The sequence below is a fragment of the Triplophysa rosa genome, linkage group LG13, assembly GCF_024868665.1.
Source record: "Triplophysa rosa linkage group LG13, Trosa_1v2, whole genome shotgun sequence".
Lineage (NCBI taxonomy): Eukaryota > Metazoa > Chordata > Actinopteri > Cypriniformes > Nemacheilidae > Triplophysa > Triplophysa rosa.
Window position 1 is genome coordinate 18,893,441 of NC_079902.1, and position 18,967 is coordinate 18,912,407.

Here is an 18,967-nt window from a genome sequence, read left to right on the forward strand (position 1 = left end):
CAAACAGATCTCATCCCCCATTGAATCCCATAGTATTTATTTTCCCCACTATGGCAGCAAATAGGGAATTACTGACATTTTTCTAAAAATCTTCCTTTGTTTTTAACAGAACAAATACATGTATACAGCTTTGGAACAACCTGAGGGTGAGTAAATAACAACAGTATTTTCATTTTGGGTGAACTGTCCCTTTAACATCTAAATCACAACAAATTCTCACCTATGAATAATCTGCATGTTTTGGATGTAGCAGAGGTGAGCAGCAACATGTTCACAGACACAATAAAATATAATAATAAATAACTCAAATATATTGAAAAATTAGCTTTTTATTTGTTGTTATATTTACATTCAACCTTTGTGAATGTCCTGTATTGTCACAAAAACAGGGTGTTCTTAAAACAAAATATTCTGTATTTTAATGGATTGAAACAAGAGTCTTTTTAAAAAATATCACAGGTGTAGAAATGAGGAGCACATCTAGGTGGAGAACTTTGAGAGCAACACTAATGGATTTGACCAATAATAAGAAGCAGTTTGTTTTCAGAGCTAAGTCATTCATCATGAAAGCTTTGTGCCTCAGACATTTATATCAAAGAAACATGTACAGGGCTTTAATTATTATCAAATAACTGTTGTAATTGGATCAATCTCACAAAAACATGTCTAGGTCACATTACACCATAACACAATATAACAGAAGGCTACTTAAGAATGAGAATAAGACTTTTGCATGACGATAACTAATTAACTTTCTTTTAATTTATTGTGGAATATGTCCCAGACTTGTTCTTAACATGTTTGGTGAGATTCCATCATCTATATACCAGTGAGCTTGCAGGCTGGCTGAAAGTTCCAATGGAAATCACCGAAATAAGCTAAAAATAGTAGATATTTCTACGCACAAAATCACAGTGATCATGCAAGTGATTCATTTCCAAAAAAAAAGAAAACAAGTTAGTTCTCCAGACATATTCCTTCTGATGATCCAACACTGTTATCACTTCCACCCATGGCTTTGAATGAGAAAATCAATGGAAATGACTGGCTGATAATGAGACTGTGTCACAGTAAAGATTGACATTTCTACTACAAATCAAAACTGTCCATTCCAACAACATCTGTAAAGTCACGACATGACATTCTGTAAATATTCAAAACAGTTTGGCTGGGAATTACATAAAAATAAGTATTATACAATATATAGACTTGTATATCTGTACAATATATCTAAAATATATGCTACATACTTTTTTTAGGAAGGCAAAATACGACCAAACGAAAAACACAACACATTTTAAAAACAGATAAGTCACACAATAGTATCAACACTAAGACATGACGTCAATAAATACAACAATGTGGAACAAGCATTGAAATGTGTCTCACAGACTGAGTATCACTAACAATAACAGTTTATTTGTCATGTCTTCTATTCAAGACCCTGTGTACATGTTTGTAAACAAAAAAAGCCTTTGTAATGGCTTATTAATATAACAACAGTAATTGTGATGGTGGTTGGTCTCTTTAACCCCTGATGTGTTTCCGCAAAAAGTGATCTTTTGTAAAGATCTCACATTTTACAAATAAAATATGCTTTATATGCCGACTTTTTTCACCCACTTTAGTAAAATTAAGAATCTAACTCCACATGCTTAACAATTGTGCACATTTCACAATGTGACCTAATATGTTTTTTGTTGTAAGGTATTGGCTGTATTGGTGATTGGTGGTAAGCATTCATTCATAACATTTCTTAAAGATGGGGTAACACACGCAGTTTCTGCAATCTCATATTAATCTTGAGTACCTATAAAGTAGTATTGCATACTTTGTATCTTCGAAGAGTATTTAGTTTTATCAAATTTATAAAAGAGAGATACAGCTGTTCGAATATTTCTGGAAAAAGACGAGCTGCTGGAGGTAGGCAGGGGGACGGAACTACAGCACGAGCACACAATACATCATCGCATTATCCCTTCGTGTTGTTTACATTATGCACGTACGTGCCGATTGCCAACTAAACACAGACATATGACTTAGTTTGACTAGTTCATGTCCGGCATCTTTAAGCGCTGGGACCGCAACATCTATCAGTTTCAAACGATCTCCAAATCCAGCATTATATCCACCGTTTATATAACATTCATCACCGAAATGCAGTGAACAAACAAACACACCTCAACTTCCGTCAGCCGAATGAAGCGGCATTGATGGGCGTGAAGTGTGGGTGTGCTCTTTCTCTCATGCTACCGCGTAGTCTTTCACTCGGTGATGATGTGTGGGTGTGTTTTTCCGGAGAATGGCCAATAAAAGGAATAGGATCCCTGTTACGTAACACGGATCCAGACTTATAAAAAACTTTCTGAAACAAGTTGGAGTGCTGGGGGAGTGTAGCGAGCACAGAAATACTACGCCATACGTCCAACTCGTTTTTTAACAAGTTGACCATGTAAAGCATGAGAAGCCAGCACGTTTGACAGTGTAAAGAAATCAGAATGCATGAAATAGCATGTTACCCCATCTTTAATGTATTACAGAATGATCTCAATGGTCCTGAGTGAGCTGCTGTTACAAACATCTTGCCACTGTCTGTTTTGTATCTCTTGTTCTTGTCTCTCAGCACTCCACTCCACTCCCCCCCCCCCCCAACACACAAACAAAAGCAAGCATTCCTTATATGCAGTGTGTCTTTATGATCCCTGTAGTAAGATCATGCATGTAAACATCAACAAACATACAAAAATGTATGCTTAGGTATCATGAACCCTGGCTATGAGGTGGAGTGGACTGCAGGACTCCAACCGGACTACCTCACGTCCCGTTTGACTCTTCCACAGGCACTAACTGGTTCGTCCCAGAGGTATTGGACATTTCAGATGGGTGTGGCAGGTAGTCAGGTGAGCAGAGTGATTGACTGTTTTCCTGCAGTGGCCACATTTCCTGCCATGTGAATGAAGGCAAATGCACGGGGTGGCTGCTGAGGAGGGGTCTTCGCTGTCTGTAGTTGGACCACACCTGCAGCAGCGTCTCTTTAAAGGGCCGCGTAGTCAGCGTGTACAAAATGGGGTTCAGAGCGCTGTTGATGGGCAGAATAAAGATAACAACCCACGAACTGATGGTTCCTGCAGAAAGTACATAAAGAGAATAAAAATTATGGATTTGTGGTCATGTTTTTGTTTTGTTTTTGTGAAAAGTCCACTTGCACTTGACCTCACTATCAATTATCTTCAGAATAAAGAGAGGGCAGGGGGACAGGGTTTTCCGAAAAACATCTTGGGACCACCATCTCTCTGTAAATGTCCCAGAAGCAAAGATAGCAGTTTGGATACATCCATCATATGCCCAGTAGTGGTGTTAACCACCACGCAAACCAAGCAAATGCGTAGGGCTCAGCTAGCTAGTGGCCACAAGCGGTTAAATCATTTGATGCTTTTGATGCCTGATCGGCCTGAGTGCGAATAAATCAAACGCACATAATAAAAGACAGGTCTGACTCGATTGAAAAACCAATCAAAACATCTAATTCAGCTAGGAGGTGGGTTACCCGCACTTTGACGCTCAGCCAATTAAAGGTTGAGTAGGCAATCCTGTCCAGAAAAGTTTTTTTGTCATGCTGGTTGGAAGTCTCTTAACATCTTGATAGCAATCAGTAAGTAAAGTGATACATTGGTATTTTTATAATTATATATCGTCTGGGAAAGGCGTTGGACCAAAAAACATTTGCCCAATCATTGCTCTCGGTGCGAGGGCAATGATAGGTCATGTGTCCATTTTCAGTCAACGTATTTTGAATTCCATTGCGCACCTTGTTCACGCAGACACCATACGTCATCAGCGAGGTCACATACGCTGTGCAGACACAGCGGGAGAACGGCAGGCAAACAGCTGGAACCTAACTTTCCCCTTGTTAAATGTGTGCAAGGATGAACAAAAATAAAGGCCATCTTAAAAACTGCCACGACTAAAAACGTCTAATCAGCAAAGAGGTGAAAGCAGATTCCATTCGCGAATGCATTCCGGTCCCTGGCGGTCGGTTCGCAGGGGTTTCCCTGCTCGGTCTGTTCGCGATTATGTCCCGGGAGGTTTCAACAGGAGATTGGTGTGAAAAATGGGAAAATCCTGGCCAAAACGGGAGTGTTGATGGGTATGATTATAATCAGTGTTGCTTTTCCACGCTGGTAGCAACGGGAGTCAAGGGTTTCAAAGATGATGCCATGGTAACTTCTGGGCAGGTAGGTACATGTTATGATTCGATTTTGATGGGTTTTGATTATGTTGCTTATGTAGTAACGTTAGTGTTTTTCGCTATTGTAGTAACGTTATTTACTTTGTACTGTAACATGTTCTCACTGGTGAATGAGACATGATTTAATTGGAATTGATCCAAGAGCTTCTGGTGTGTGCGCGTTCATGGGTTTTGGAGGAGGCGTGGCTTTGGACGGCGATTCGCATGGAGGGTGGGATCACGATTTCAGTGCTAGCATGTTAAAGTTAGCAAATTACGAAGTCGCCTATTCCGCCTTTAATTTACAGGAACAACATTCTTTATGTGGAGTCCTTCAAACAAAGTAAGTCATGGTGGAGATAAGTTTAGGCTGAAATAGAGTAAAGTGACACAGCGGAATGTCTACATGTGATTTTTAAGACGTGAATTATATTTTGCTGTTTTTAGATGCGTCTGCTAAAATTGTATGATAATTAGACCCTGGCTCCATATAGCGTTAAAAGCAAACTGTATGGTATGTTTATAGACAAATGACAAACAAAAAGCTGATGTGAGACCAGTGCTTTGAACTTTGATTTCCCTGGAAACAGACAGGTTGCTTGTAGGCTTAGTTTTAATACCATCTAGCAATGAATGTCAATCTGTTTACATTTGCCTGTTTCTAAAGCATATCAATAACTTGTAGATTTGTGTTTTGCTTGAAATTACAATAATAGGACTAATGCAATTGTTGTAATTGCCTAGTTTAAGTCGGTTTTTAGTTAGTAAGATCACAGCATCCATCTCATATGTTTTTAGGGAGGAAAATATATTTGATACACTTAAATATGTCTTCAAAAATTGTATTCTTAAATATCTCCAGCAATTTAATTTGGGTTGAATGTGAGTTCACTATAGTATAGAAAGCATGCACTGAAATCTTGAGAGTTCTTTCCTATTTAATAAAATCAATTCCAGTAATATTTACTTGATTTGTTTTTGTGCTATTTAGTTTCAATTATTATTGATATCTCAAATTTTATTACATTTAAAGTATCAAAATTTGCCCCACAATTTTTGGAGTAGTGGTGCCGCCCCTGGCATTTAAACACAACCATGATGCGCACATATCAAATATTTGATTCCAAAACAAAGATGGTTTATTTTTACACCAAACTGTAAACAATTCTGTGTGCTGTTATGCGGTTCAAAGTAAAATAAATCCAGGTTATATATATATATATATAACATATAATTCCATATAGGCCTACTCAATATTACTGTTGTTCAAATCAATTATTTTTTTATTATGTATGGGGGTGCCTCAGGTCTTGACTTTTCTTAGGACCCCCAAAATGATACACACGCCCCTGCATATGCCATATAGTGAAACCAATTCACCCAGCAATTGTTGCATATAATGTGGATGAAAAGCCTATAAGTGTTTTAGCATACTGAATGTATTTAAATACGATCTGTGAATCGTATGGTCATCAATTGAACGCTTCACAAGTGAATGGGTCTTTATATTACATGCACAACTGACTTGTTGGATGCCTTTAACTTTTTCAATATTAAATGACATTGTGGCGAAATAAAAATGAAATGAAAAAAATATATATAAACCAAGCAAGCAAAACAAGATTGAAGTTTCATCTTTGAGGATGGGCTGAAGATTTTTTAATGACTCCGCAAACCACTTACCAGGAATTTCGACCTCCATTAGCGACAGGATCTTGAGGATGAAAATTGGAATCCAGCACAACGAATCAGTGATCACGATGGAGAAAAAGCGTTTGGCAATTGTCAGCTCTTTCTTGATGTGGTTGCTGTATTTGGTCGTCTGTGTTCCTGTTCTCTGGATATTGTAAAACATGCTTCCATAGGACAGCACGATGATGAGAAAAGCCACCAGATTCAGACCTATTAGAAAACAGGATATGTTTTTGACTTTGTGATTTATTATACTGTATACAACAGTGGAAATTCTCAATAAATGATAAAATTGTTCAACAATTGGTCCAATATAAAACACAGGCAATAGCATATTTTTTTTCAAAAATTTTTGACTAGGTCTTGAGAATAGTGCAATGCTCTTTAAACACTGTTCAGGTCAAGAAAGATTACGTTAATGCTGAGATGATTGAACTTTGCTCGACTCATTTTCTCTCGCAACATGGTCAGTGAACTCACCCCTTTTCTCCAATCCAAACTTGACCTCTATCATACCCAACGAATTGAGCAACCCCATATGGCATACTCTTTTGCAACAATATCTAAAACAATACTTATCATAATGAGAAAACAAGCCAGAGATGAAGGAAAAGATACATTTGAAATAGCACACTGAGAATTCTAATAAAGCAAAGATGTTTACTTTTACACTTGTCAGGTCACCACACTCACCAAGAAAAATGACGATGGAGTAAATTTGCGCACCGAGTGTTTCCGGCTGCTCCGAATGCAAAGGGAAACATACGCCATTGGTTCCATAAAAATTTTTGAACACTCCTTTCAAGACCAGAGGCAGAAAGGCAATGATGAATCCCAAAATCCAGATGGCCACCAGAATAGTCACGGTGCGTCTGCGACCCGGGGTCAGGTAGCGGAACGGGTAGACGATACAGATGTATTTCTCCAGGGTGAGGTAGGTTAGGAGCAGCACTGAGACTTCAGTGGAGAGCATGGCTAGAGATCCAATCACCTGGCACGATGTGCTATCCATCCAGGCTTGGGCGTGACGGTTATACTCGCCACGAAACTTCAGGTCATAAGCTCCGATCATGAAGAGGTAGACGCCCATCAAACCATCTGCACCTGTGTTAGACAAATAAAGATGAAATATATCAAAAGAGGCATCTAGTTACCATTTCAGGAAATAAGCCGTGCTTCTTTTAGATTTGGTTTAAAATAGATTACAGATTGACACTTTAATGGAGTCATCATTAGGTGCTGTCAAGCATGCTGAGTTATAAACCATGAGTAAGCAATGTGTGTAATAAAACTCTTGATTTAAAGTGACAGGAGGCTAAAAATTAAAAGCCTCTAATAGCCGTCTGGCACTTTCCTCGCCCGGCTCATTTCCCCCCTGCTGGAGCTAAAATTGCATTTCTCACTCACAGAAACATAAGCGAGGCAACTTCGCCGTGGGGGTCAGGCTGACACGGAAAGAGGATCGAACAATATCTAACAATTTAGCCAAAGAGAGATTCGGCTACTGGGTGATGGTGCAGCTTTGGGCAGTCAATAATGATTCCTCAAGTCGTCTATTTACATGTCTCGTTCAAAAACGATTGTCAGGGAAAGAACTGAATGCCTTTGATAGCGACAAATTTATGAGGTTCAGGAAAAGTTTCATACAGTATCCTCCTATTTACATCACATCAGTGAGCAGAAATCCTAAAACCAAAAGCAATTAAAAATTTAATACAAAAATGCAGATTAATTGTGTGTGAAATTGCTTTTTTCCCCAATGCGAAAACACAGTTTAAGGTTATACATAAAGCTTTGAAAAAAAGAAATAAAGAGGCCATTTAAGTTTTGCCCTTAATCTGCATTTCTACTAAGAAAATGCCAAGACGCATGCAAGCTGTCATTAAAAATCAAGCTTTTTCAATTATATATTAATTTTGAACAGATTCATGTAAAACATTAGTGTTGCGTTGTTTAAAAATGAATATGAAATTATTTGCAGTAGTGAAGATCTGAAACAGACGATCTTAAAAATAAAGGTGCTTCACGATGCCATAAAAGAACCTTTTGTGTCTAGAAGGTTCCATAAAGAACCTTTAACATTCGAAGGTTCTTTGTGGTTAAAAGGTTCTTCAGATTATAAAAAGGCAAGAAAGAGATGGTTCTTTAAAGAATCTTTGACTGAATGGTTCTTTGTGGTTCTATGGCAGGGGTCACCAACTAGCGGACTCCGGTCCGAATGCGGACCGCGAGATGCGTCCGTCCAGACCTCAAAGCCTTTTGACGTAATAAATAAATGAACGCCTAACATTATTTTCTAATGCAATCAAATTTATACCAGGCTAGGGTTGGGAATCGAAAATCAATTCCAATTTGGAATCGGAATCGAAAGGCTAGGAATCGGATCGGAATCGAAAGGAATAGGAATCGGATACTTGAGATTAAAATTTGAATTCCTCTTATCAATTCCTGTGTGCATATTTTCAGAAAAGTACATACGTTGCATGATCTGCTGGTATCTCAATAAAAGCCCTTATGAAAATTATAGATATTTTTTACTATAGTAAACATAGTTTAGCTATAGAATTTGCATTAAAGCACAGGAATCACAAATTAACCATAGTTGCATTATAGTAACTGCAGTTTAACCATGATGTAGTTCAACTATGATAATACAAATTGTAATAAATCAGAAAAGGTGTGTTTCTATGTGTAAATACACACAAAACTGTCACGTATGGCAGTGAAGAACCCAAATGCAGGCAGGCGTGAAGGGGTTAACAAAACAAGACTTTAATAATTCAAAACAAAAACCCACGATGGGGTGCAAAACAAAACAGGAACTAAGAACACGGGAAGAAAACAAGAAATCAAAACAAAACACTTCCCACGAGGGGGAAAGAAACAGAACTAAATCTAAAACGGGACACGATGAATTAACAAAAGGCAAACGGGAAACACTCACAAGATCCAACGGACACAAGGGTAAGTACAGGAACGAAAAATTGGCACACAAGCACGATAAGCATATACCGGTAAACACAAGGTACACGTACAATCCACGAGCACAGGACAAAGAAAAATGAGGGCATTTTAAAGGCAAGACAAACGAGGGATAATGACACAGGGCAGGTGGGAAACATAAGACACGGCAGGGAAGCAATACATGAAACGAGAGGCCAATGACAAGACACGAGAAAGCACATGGAATGTCAAAAAGGTAAACACCCCATGGCTTCTCACACTAAACATAAGGCTTTGCCACGACTCTGCCACAAGACCAAGAAATTTTTTCTGGTCTGTGGATGGCTATAAAATATAGAAATTGAATACATATGTCTTTGAAACTGCTGCAAAATGTCTTACAGCATAAGGAGATGATGCACATGGCATGAAGCTTGTTCTCCGATCGAATGTAGGACCGCATGCAGATCACAAAGATGTTGCCGAAGCAAGTTGTTGCCGAGACAACCCAGACAAAGACACGCAGCACGATGTTAGCCAACAGGTCCTCGAAAGATGAGATGCCATCGGTGTTGGGTTTGCAGCTGCGGACGTGAGGCGCATATCCACAATACTGAAACTTCTTAAAATAGCTGGAAACAAAGGGGGGAATGTTAAACACATTCACGCATACTCTGTCTATCTGTCTGCATGTTGATCACTTTAATTTTAACTGGCATGTTAACTGGTTGCTTTCCGCACTGAAACATTGCATCAGACTCGACCCTTTTTTTCTTTCCAATGCTTCAAATAACTGAACATATGAGAGCTGTCCAGCAGCTCTGACTGAGTTCTGCCATTACTCAACCTGTCCTTACTGAGAAAATATGTTTATATCAGAGACTGATATGAACATGCGATATGATAGTGATATATGAAAGTATTTCAGAGACAGCAAGGATGTTTTGAGCTGAATTTCATAGTAAACAAAAAAGCACATTCTCACTCCACTGGAGAGGAAACATTTGAAATTACTTGAAAGTTTCGCACGGCGTTCTCATTTTCCACAGTGCGATTATACATGCACCATATGCAATGCAGACACCCAAGGCATCGTGTGCTCAAGTGGCTGAAGTAGATTGAAAAGAGAATTGCAAACACTCAAAGATATATTCCAGACACCCTGCTATTTTGTCATGTTTTTTTCAGGATGATCCCCAATTCTTACATCAGTTTGTGTGAGAAAATGTTTAACGTGAATAATTCTTAGAACATAAAATCTTAGAGTCAATTTCTGGGGTAAGAGTCTTAATGCTTTTTTAATGAGAGACTACATGTAAAAACAAACAATAGGAGACTAAAGTCTGGATTAGGTTTTTATCAATCTTTCATTTAATGATGTAAATGAAAAATAATGTTCACACCAAGGCATGCAAAACCGAATGTTTTTCGTCCAAGTGGGTGAGAAGCACAAAAAACGGTAATATCTATCATAAAGCAGCACTCACATGTGAGTCAGGTTTCTGAGAGGCCCAAACATCTGTCTGTGGATGTTCCCAATTTCAATTCCTTCAATGCTCCTGTGACACAGAAAACATTCTCTTAGGGGTCGCTATTAACATTCTGGGATTCGCTTTACAAATTGTTACCCCTCTTTCTGTTGTTACTTCTCCTACAAATACGCAGTTTTGTTTACGAGATGTTTTCTGGAAGTCTTTGAAGTGTGCCCTTAAAAGCAGATTGTCTTCTATAGTGAAAAGAGGGAGAGACACCGTTCACAGCGCGATGTTCGGGTAGGAGCCTTGTGCTGTGCTGAAAGGGTCCGGCGCATTACTAAAATTGCTGGGTTTTTGCTGTTTCATGTGAATGTGTGAATTTTGTAAGTGAGCCAGTGTAAGAGAGGTAAAAATGGGAAAGAATGCCAACGTATTTGTCTTATATGAGACAGAAACTATTTGAATGTCATGCTATCACTGATTATTTCAAGCAAGACATTTGTAAGACACACTTGTTCAGATTTTAACTGTGGTAAAAATACTAATTAAAACAAGTAAATCAAATTTCAGTAAAAAAGACCTTGAGAGCAGTTGGTTCAAAGTAAAAGGAAAATGAGTGTGTAAGAATTTCTGTTATTCAATGCAAAAAGTACATATCTCATAAATTCAAAATGAATGAAAAATCACATCGTTTGCATATTGTTTACATTGACTTCAAACTTACAGTGACTTGAGCTTATGCAACTTGTGAAAATGGTCCACTCTCAAGTCCAAGATGGGATTGTGTGAAATATTCCTGGAGCCAGAAGGCAATGAGAACGTGTTGAAAATGAACATCGAAGTTACAATATATGTTCTGTTTACAGGCATTACATTGATAATGTGCACAATCTACAGTAAATAATGACTCACAGCTGAAGCAAATCTCCAAGACTGATGAAAATATCAGGAGGAATCACTTCAATTCTGTTACTGGACAAATCTCTGTGGGGAGAAACATTTTTTTTATGCCGCATGCAGTCAGAAAGGCTTTTGTTGACAGAAGTGATGAGTAAGCCACTTCCAGATAACTCTTTCATGACTGGTGCAACTGGTGGGGACGGATTGAAGTGTTGACTTTGAAATTAATGAGAAAATCTGTTCGAGCATTATTTTTTATCATTGCTCATTTCTCAATAAGACCGCGGAAATACACTGTAAACCTGAATGTTCAAAGAAATTAAACAGTTTAAGTAGTGTAAACTTAATTTTATATAAAAAAAATCCTAACTTAAATGTTTTGAGTTCCTGTAACTAATTCTTACTTTTGAGTTAGTTTAACTTAATTTCAACAAGTTAATTCAAGATGATTTGTTGAGAATGAAATTCAGTTCCCAGCATGCTTTGCGTGAGACTGCATTAGGAAAGTAAATTTTGAAATGAAGTGTTATTTTATGAGTTTTTAGAAAGGAAAAAGCCTTGTTAATGATGAATGTTCAATTATCTTGGATATTTAGAAGAGTTTGTTGTATTTTTGACTTTTGGGGTTACCATCGTTCAGAAGAGTGGTGCTTATGCTTAGGTTGTGGGAGGTGCAATAGCAGTCCTATGTGTGTTGCATCACTCTCTGTGAAGGCTGTTTGTTAATTGTTGATGCAGCTGAACTGTTTAGGTTGTCTTAAGACCTTTCATTTATTTAGCTGTAAATAAAAAAAGTTACTTTGCTAAATGTTCAAAATTAAAAGGAGTCAACAACAATACAACAAACTCAAAACTGACTAGTTTTGCTTACTTAAAATTGTTCAAAATTAAAAGGAGTCAACAACAGTACAACAAACTCAAAACTTATTCGGGTTTACAGTGTAGGTCACGACTAAACTCCAGAGAACACTTTGTGGTGATTATTTTGGCAAACGTTTATGATGGAAATGTGTCAGAACTTACAGCTCGCCCAACTTTGGAAGAAGAGAGAAAGCCCGCTCGTGGATGTAACTAATGTGGTTCCTCTGGAGGACCCTGAAAAACGAATAAACATTTATCTCTCCTGGACAGAAACGCATCAAGCAGTTCAGAGAAACTGAACGTTTTAGAACTCATTACACAACAAAAGTACACAACATGGCCATGATGATGATGATGAAAACAAACAACTAGGTATAAATGGTATCTGACCTTTAATCAGGAGAGTCATTCTTGAATATAATCAGTGAAATTATAATAGGATAATATTGCATCATATTCATGATTCAAGTCCACACAATTTGTTATTTTGCTTAATATGTAAATGAGTGTTTTCATGGCTGCTTGCACTTTCATTATTCACTTGTTATTTATTTCTAACAATCATATTAAATGTTTCTTTTTGTTGTATGAAAAAGTCGTTTACTGTACCATGTTATTATCAGTAATATTTCTTTATTTTTATGTATATTTTTACCATGATTTTACAACAAGAAACTATATCATAAAAATATTATAACATTTTGAAAAGTATGACATTCTATACAAAGAGTGGATTTGATCGATTGAAAAATATACTTTTATGTTATATTTGATGGGCTTTTTATGCCTTTAATGGGCTAGTCGCACAAGATGGCGCCGGTGAGCTTTTGCGACGCCAAAGTCTGCAGACTATTTTCCGGTCATATAACGTGGTTTTGGCTTAATGAAGTGCTCAGCAATGTAAAGAGTTTATGTCATATCGCTTATATATTACTTCTTTTTGATCTAAAAAACACCCATATTTGGCGGCCAAAAATCCTCCTTTTCCCATACAGTGTCGCCATCTTGTGCAACGACCAGAAATTAAACTGCCGACTCTGGCATCCCAAAAGCTCACTGGCGCCATCTTGTGAAACTAGTGAATTACCCTGAAAAAAAAACCTGTAAAAACGGACATTTTCTGGCTGCTGTGGCGGAAGAAAAAATTCGTAAAATAACATTTCTTTCATGTAAAATTTTATGTTTTTATTGTGAATTTGCAGTCTTTTTCTGTAATTTGATAGTTTTTCAAAAATATGTGAAAAATCTGAGTGGGATTGCAATGGACTGTCAAAATAGGAATCGAACTCGGGTCGGCGTGAGCGTATATGTAATGTTTTTTTTTTTTACAAATTAAGACCGTTTAGTTTGGTTAGACAACAAATAATCAAAAATGACTCATTCTCCATGTATATCAAGAGTTGGGCATTGTTGGTGGATAAATATACTGAAAAATGTGTTTGAGATTGAAAATTTCTAAAAGTGCCCATATTTTGAAGAACAACAACAGTCTTTTGCTGCTGTTTTAATAGTTAATAATTGAAAGCAAAAACTGAGGAGACTAAAATCTTTTCCTAAAAAAAGGATTTGGGAAAGAAGGACCTTAACTTTATACAGTATAATAAACGCCTTGGTGGACAACAACAAAAAACCTTAGTAGGAAGCAAGGTTATTTTAATTTACTAAAATTAAAACTTTGAAAACGTCTCTGTTCATTGAAATCAAATAAAATATTGAACTACAAATTATGGGGAAAAACTTGAAATGTTGCATCAAAAATAAATTGAAATAAGTTTAAAGCACTAAAATTATAATAATAAACAAAAACTGAAATAAAACTAAAATAGAAATTAATTAATATTTTATAGCAACATAAAAAATAAACATTATATATATATAAAAATTATAAAATGACAAAAGCATATATGAAAATTGCTAAAACTTTAACTTTAAAAAAACTTAAACAAAACTAAAATGAAAACTATAATAACTCTGGTAGGAAGAGAGCAGAAGGTTTGGAAGGGTGGGAACACTCACAGCACTGTTAACATGTTACAGGACCTGAAGGTAAGATTTCCCACGGTTTCTATCTTATTTCCTTCAATGTCTCTGTAATCACAAGCGCACAAATAAAGAAGTGTATGAGTCGAGAGAAACTGCAGAAAAAATGGCAAGAAAAATCTATTCTACTTATTGATTAGGATTTGCTTACTGGAGGACAAAGTAGTTTTCCATTAAAGCCAAAGACAACAATCACATTTTTTATAATTCGTATCTTCTCATCTTTTAAAATTTCACTGATGACGAAACAACTAAATCTCTCTGACCTCAGAAAGAATAACAAGAGTGCATGTTGTATGTTCACGTTGCATTCAAACTTACAGCCAGTTTAATCGTGGCATCTCCAAGCATATATCATCAAGCTTTGTGAGAGCATTGTTTAGTAAGACTCTGAAAGACACACAGCGCACTATTAAATCCCTTACAAATCCTTCATATGCATTCTTGTAAAATCAAAGATTCACATAAAAACAATTTTTTTATAATGTTAATAAAGGCTTTTTAAAATGTGAGCGACTGAAGCAACAGGTCAAGTACTCACAGGAGCACGAGTGAATGCAAACCAGAGAAGGTCAAAGATGTGATGTGCTGAATATTGTTGTTCTCCAGAATCCTTCAGGAAGAAAAAAGGAGAAAGCTCATTAAAAAAACATTGCGGCCTCACATTCTGAAGTGTTTTGTCCAATATTTGCTCACAGGACGCTAATTGATGCAAAAGGGCTATGATCCATAATTCAATGCCATTCAATTAGACGTGTGATAGAAGTTCAATCAAAACTCCGGCTTCTTTAGACCAGGTCTGAACATTATGTGAAGGGTTCATAGACTGCTAATAAGTGATAAAGGAACCACAGATGAAATGGAACAGGTGTTTTGCTTCTAGATCTCACCATTTATAATGTAAAGTAGCCCTATCAATCATTTAAGGGTGTTTAAGGAGACTTTAAGTATTGAGGTTAAATTGAAGTAATTGTAAAGCTCTTAGGCTTTTTTCTTTTGACTGCTGTAAACCATTACAGTCCGGATATATCTAAACATTTATTTGACACCATTCCACATGAGATCATGAAAAACACTTACAGCCATTCTAATTTGTGCAAGTCCTGAAATACTCCAGGAAGTAAAGTGGTGATTCGATTGTAGCTAAGATATCTGAAAAAGAAGAGATCCATTGAAAAAACATGAAAAAAATCTGATTTTTTTTTCAGGGTGGAGACACATAATACTTATCTGAGAGTTTTATAGTATTCAAGAAATAGATATAAAAGTCTGCTGTTGTTAAAACTCACAGTCTCGTAAGATTGTAGAGACCTCTAAAAGCACGGGTGTGCACCACCTTAATTCGGTTGTGCTGGAGATATCTGAAACAGTACACATATAGAAATCACATTATTAAAAGATGCTGACCTCCTTGGCTTCCTGATTATACTGTATATAATAGAATTCGTTCTTGTTTGAAAAACATTCAAAAGACTTTAACCAAACAGCAATCTCTGGCAACCACCCACAAGCATCGTGGCGGCTGACTTTGCGCATGCATTCTTACACACCTATTCTGTAGAAGTAAGAATCTAGCAAAGTTGATTGTTTTTGTATTGTACAAGCCATTTGATTAGGGTTGCACGGTGTACCGGTGCTATGGTAGCATCGGATGCTGAAGCTTCAAAATACCCGCGATGCCTCTCTATTTTTGAAACGGTAGTATCGTAGTACCGTATGTTGCATATGCGCATTAATATTCATTTCAACACTTACATCTGCCTTTTTGCGGTGTTTATCTCTTAAATGAATGTGTGTTTTGAATAACTCGGACGAGATAATGATTCAAATTAGCGTTTTGAACGAGTTGGTTAAATGATTCACTAACTCAGTGGAAAATTGACGCCACCTACTGGCCGTCTTAGTTCTGCATTTAAAGTACGCCTAATATTTCCCTTTATAAAGACTGCTGTATCATTGAAATTTGTCCCACATTTGAATTAGTTGTTCCCACGTGAAAAATGATCTAGTGTACTTTAGTATTTACTACAGTAAACTACTAAAACTCATAGACACTAGTGTAAGAGTCTTACCATAGTAAATATTTAAGTATACTACAGTATTTGCTACAATTTATCCAATTACTACAGTTAATACAAAAAATATTCTAGTGCAGAGTATAATACAGTTTACTATAGTAAATACAAAATGTTTAATCTAAATCTGTGTTTTTTGTATAGATTTGAATTATGAACATGGCACGGCATCGTGATACTACTTGGTATTGACATACTTCAGCTAGTATAGCATCGTAAGACATGTTTATGGTACCGTGACAACCCTACATTTGACCATGAAGGCATTGTGCTTTCTATTCCCACAACGATTGTTTTCCACTGCTGAAAGATTAAGTCCGATCATACAACGAAGCCACCATCTGTCACTAGACAAAGCATGTTTAGCTAGAGGACAAAAATACGGGTCTGATTCCGTCAGAGTCAGCTGGCGCTCCTGAACGAAACAAGAAGACCAGACGAAACTCACAACAAACAAGCACATCTGGGTGAGCCATGCAAGTGCACAAAAACTCAACAGCTGGGGAAAGAATAGCTAAACAAAACAAAACATTGAGGCCGATTTGTCAGGTTAAAAAATAACGCTCTTAAGTTCTTCGGTTTGTTTGTCTCTGCACAGATAAAAGTCCTGCAGAGAACAGAAGGTTTTATTCCACAGGGAAAGTTTTATCTCACTTATACTTCACAGAGCTCTCATAGGGTGGCACTCAAGCAATATTCTGATAAACATCTGCGATAAAGCCAAAAATGCATGAGTACCATTACAGCATCTATAAAGAAAAATAACAAGAGGTTTTTTTTTGGTGGAGCTGATATGGTCTTACAGCTTTTGAAGGCTCTGGTAGTTGAAGAACATATCAGGATTCAGCTTTCTCAACCAGTTCCTCTGGAGAGACCTGAAACGAGAACAAGAGACCTATGAAAATGTATCGGCAAAATGTGTGTGTTTGTTGTAATAGAGTGCAACAGAGTACATTTCACACTGGTCGTGTATATATAAATAAAATAATTTTATTGAATAACATTTTTGATCATTTAAGTAGGCCATAGGAACAACAAAGGCAACATATGATGTCAAAGCACTGCCATAATTTGAATACACATGAATTATCATACACCACTTTAATTAAGTTAAGTATGTCATATGAACATGAAATATATTGAATATTTTTGATTGTCTCAATCATCTGTTCTACTACATAAACTCGTATTGTATTCTTATGCTGATATACTGTAAATACAAATACAACACACATCTAATCCAGATACAGCATATTGAGTCATGTGAATTGAACTGAGTTTAATATTCCAGATGCTTGATATTCAGGAAGACACACAGTCTGAAAGGGAACTTCTGACATCACTATAACAGAAGTAACATTGCTTAATAACAGGAGAAGGTTTAAAAGCAATAATTTTCATAGAGACATGGCACGCTGTCTCTCTACATAAAATCAGAGGGTGACATTGCATTTATTCACATCACATCTTGCTAAATTGTCAGCATTAAAGAAAAGTAGATGTGGATTTCACTTTTTGACAGCGGCATACTAATGATGCGCTGAAAATCATACACAGCCACTATACAGGAAACGGAGCCTTGATTAAAATGCACCATTTGCTTATGAAATAAATATGCATTTCAAATCAGTTTAAACTCGAGAACTGCTAGATAGGTTTACATCAGCTACAGTTATTAGCTAAACTTACGAACAGCTTTCCCAAGGCTCAGTGGTTAGAGCATGGCACTAGCAATGCCAAGGTCATGGGTTCGATCCCAGGGGATTGCACATAGTCAGAAACAAAAAATGTATAATACAATGCAATGTAAGTCGCTTTGGATAAAAGCGTCTGCCAAATGCATAAATGTAAATGAACAATGCAGATTCTTATGCGAGTGAGAAACATAGAACAAAGCTTTACAGTATTCTCTCGGTTTCAGTGTTCAAAATTTATCAAAAGACAAGCAAAAATGGGACTGCAGAGTTAGACAAGAACCAAAAACAGTAATGTTTTGTAATGCACCCCATCTTGTATAGTTGTGCAGTAGTGTCTAGACACTGCAATTTTGCTCACAAACCTACAAAACTGCCAAAAGTGATGTCCAGGGGAGCATATTCCTATAATATTTGATTTTAATGGCCCCTCACTTAGATTAAACCATCAAATAATGAGGTACAAAAATGGTGCAAAATACCTTTTTATGTATTTATTTACAAAGAACAACATCAAAAAAGCTCACAGGACTGTATACAGTCAAACCACAGATTATTCAGACACCAGATATAATTTTTTATATTTTTTACCACTGGGTGCAGGACGCTGTAGTTCATTTATGTAACTGAAGATTGCAAAATAAACTGTCACATCTTATTCCCACTGACCCTTGAGACAACTACAAACAACCTCTAATCCTATTGCATCCTCTCTATAATTAAAAAGCGTGACCATACTAAAAGACTAGACGTACGGATGCTTAAGAAAGTAATCAGCTTTTTGAATAGTGGGTAGACCCTGTAACTGGCCACCTGTCCACTCAAGTGGTATAGAGCAGTGGTTCTCAAAAGAAGAAGTCTTTCCACTATCGAGCCAGAAACTGCATGGGGGGCCCGAAGATGGATTCAAGAGGAGCACAGATTTTGTGGCATTTTATGAAATATAGAAATTTATTATAAATATTATGCAACCAAATGTCAGAAAAATGAGACCACCAATCAATAGAATTGATGTTCCAGCATTGTATAACTGAATATGTTTTGCTTTAATTATAATTC

At 36.8% G+C, this 18,967-nt stretch overlaps 1 protein-coding gene across 1 annotated transcript in view; it reads right to left on the bottom strand.

Moving 5' to 3' along the window:
* Positions 1-2,671: 2,671 nt before the first annotated feature.
* rxfp1 (relaxin family peptide receptor 1) overlaps positions 2,672-18,967 on the bottom strand; it is a 52,713-nt gene continuing 36,417 nt past the window's right edge. Inside the window, exons 5-18 of the mRNA XM_057350265.1 lie at positions 17,018-17,089; positions 15,429-15,500; positions 15,220-15,291; positions 14,681-14,752; positions 14,461-14,529; positions 14,116-14,187; positions 12,262-12,333; positions 11,251-11,322; positions 11,063-11,134; positions 10,351-10,422; positions 9,266-9,495; positions 6,614-7,024; positions 5,912-6,130; positions 2,672-3,125 (exon numbers count right to left, since the gene is read on the bottom strand). Coding sequence (XP_057206248.1) covers positions 2,815-3,125; positions 5,912-6,130; positions 6,614-7,024; positions 9,266-9,495; positions 10,351-10,422; positions 11,063-11,134; positions 11,251-11,322; positions 12,262-12,333; positions 14,116-14,187; positions 14,461-14,529; positions 14,681-14,752; positions 15,220-15,291; positions 15,429-15,500; positions 17,018-17,089 — 1,888 coding nt within the window. The 3' untranslated portion in view covers positions 2,672-2,814. The remainder of the gene's footprint in view (positions 3,126-5,911; positions 6,131-6,613; positions 7,025-9,265; positions 9,496-10,350; positions 10,423-11,062; positions 11,135-11,250; positions 11,323-12,261; positions 12,334-14,115; positions 14,188-14,460; positions 14,530-14,680; positions 14,753-15,219; positions 15,292-15,428; positions 15,501-17,017; positions 17,090-18,967) is intronic.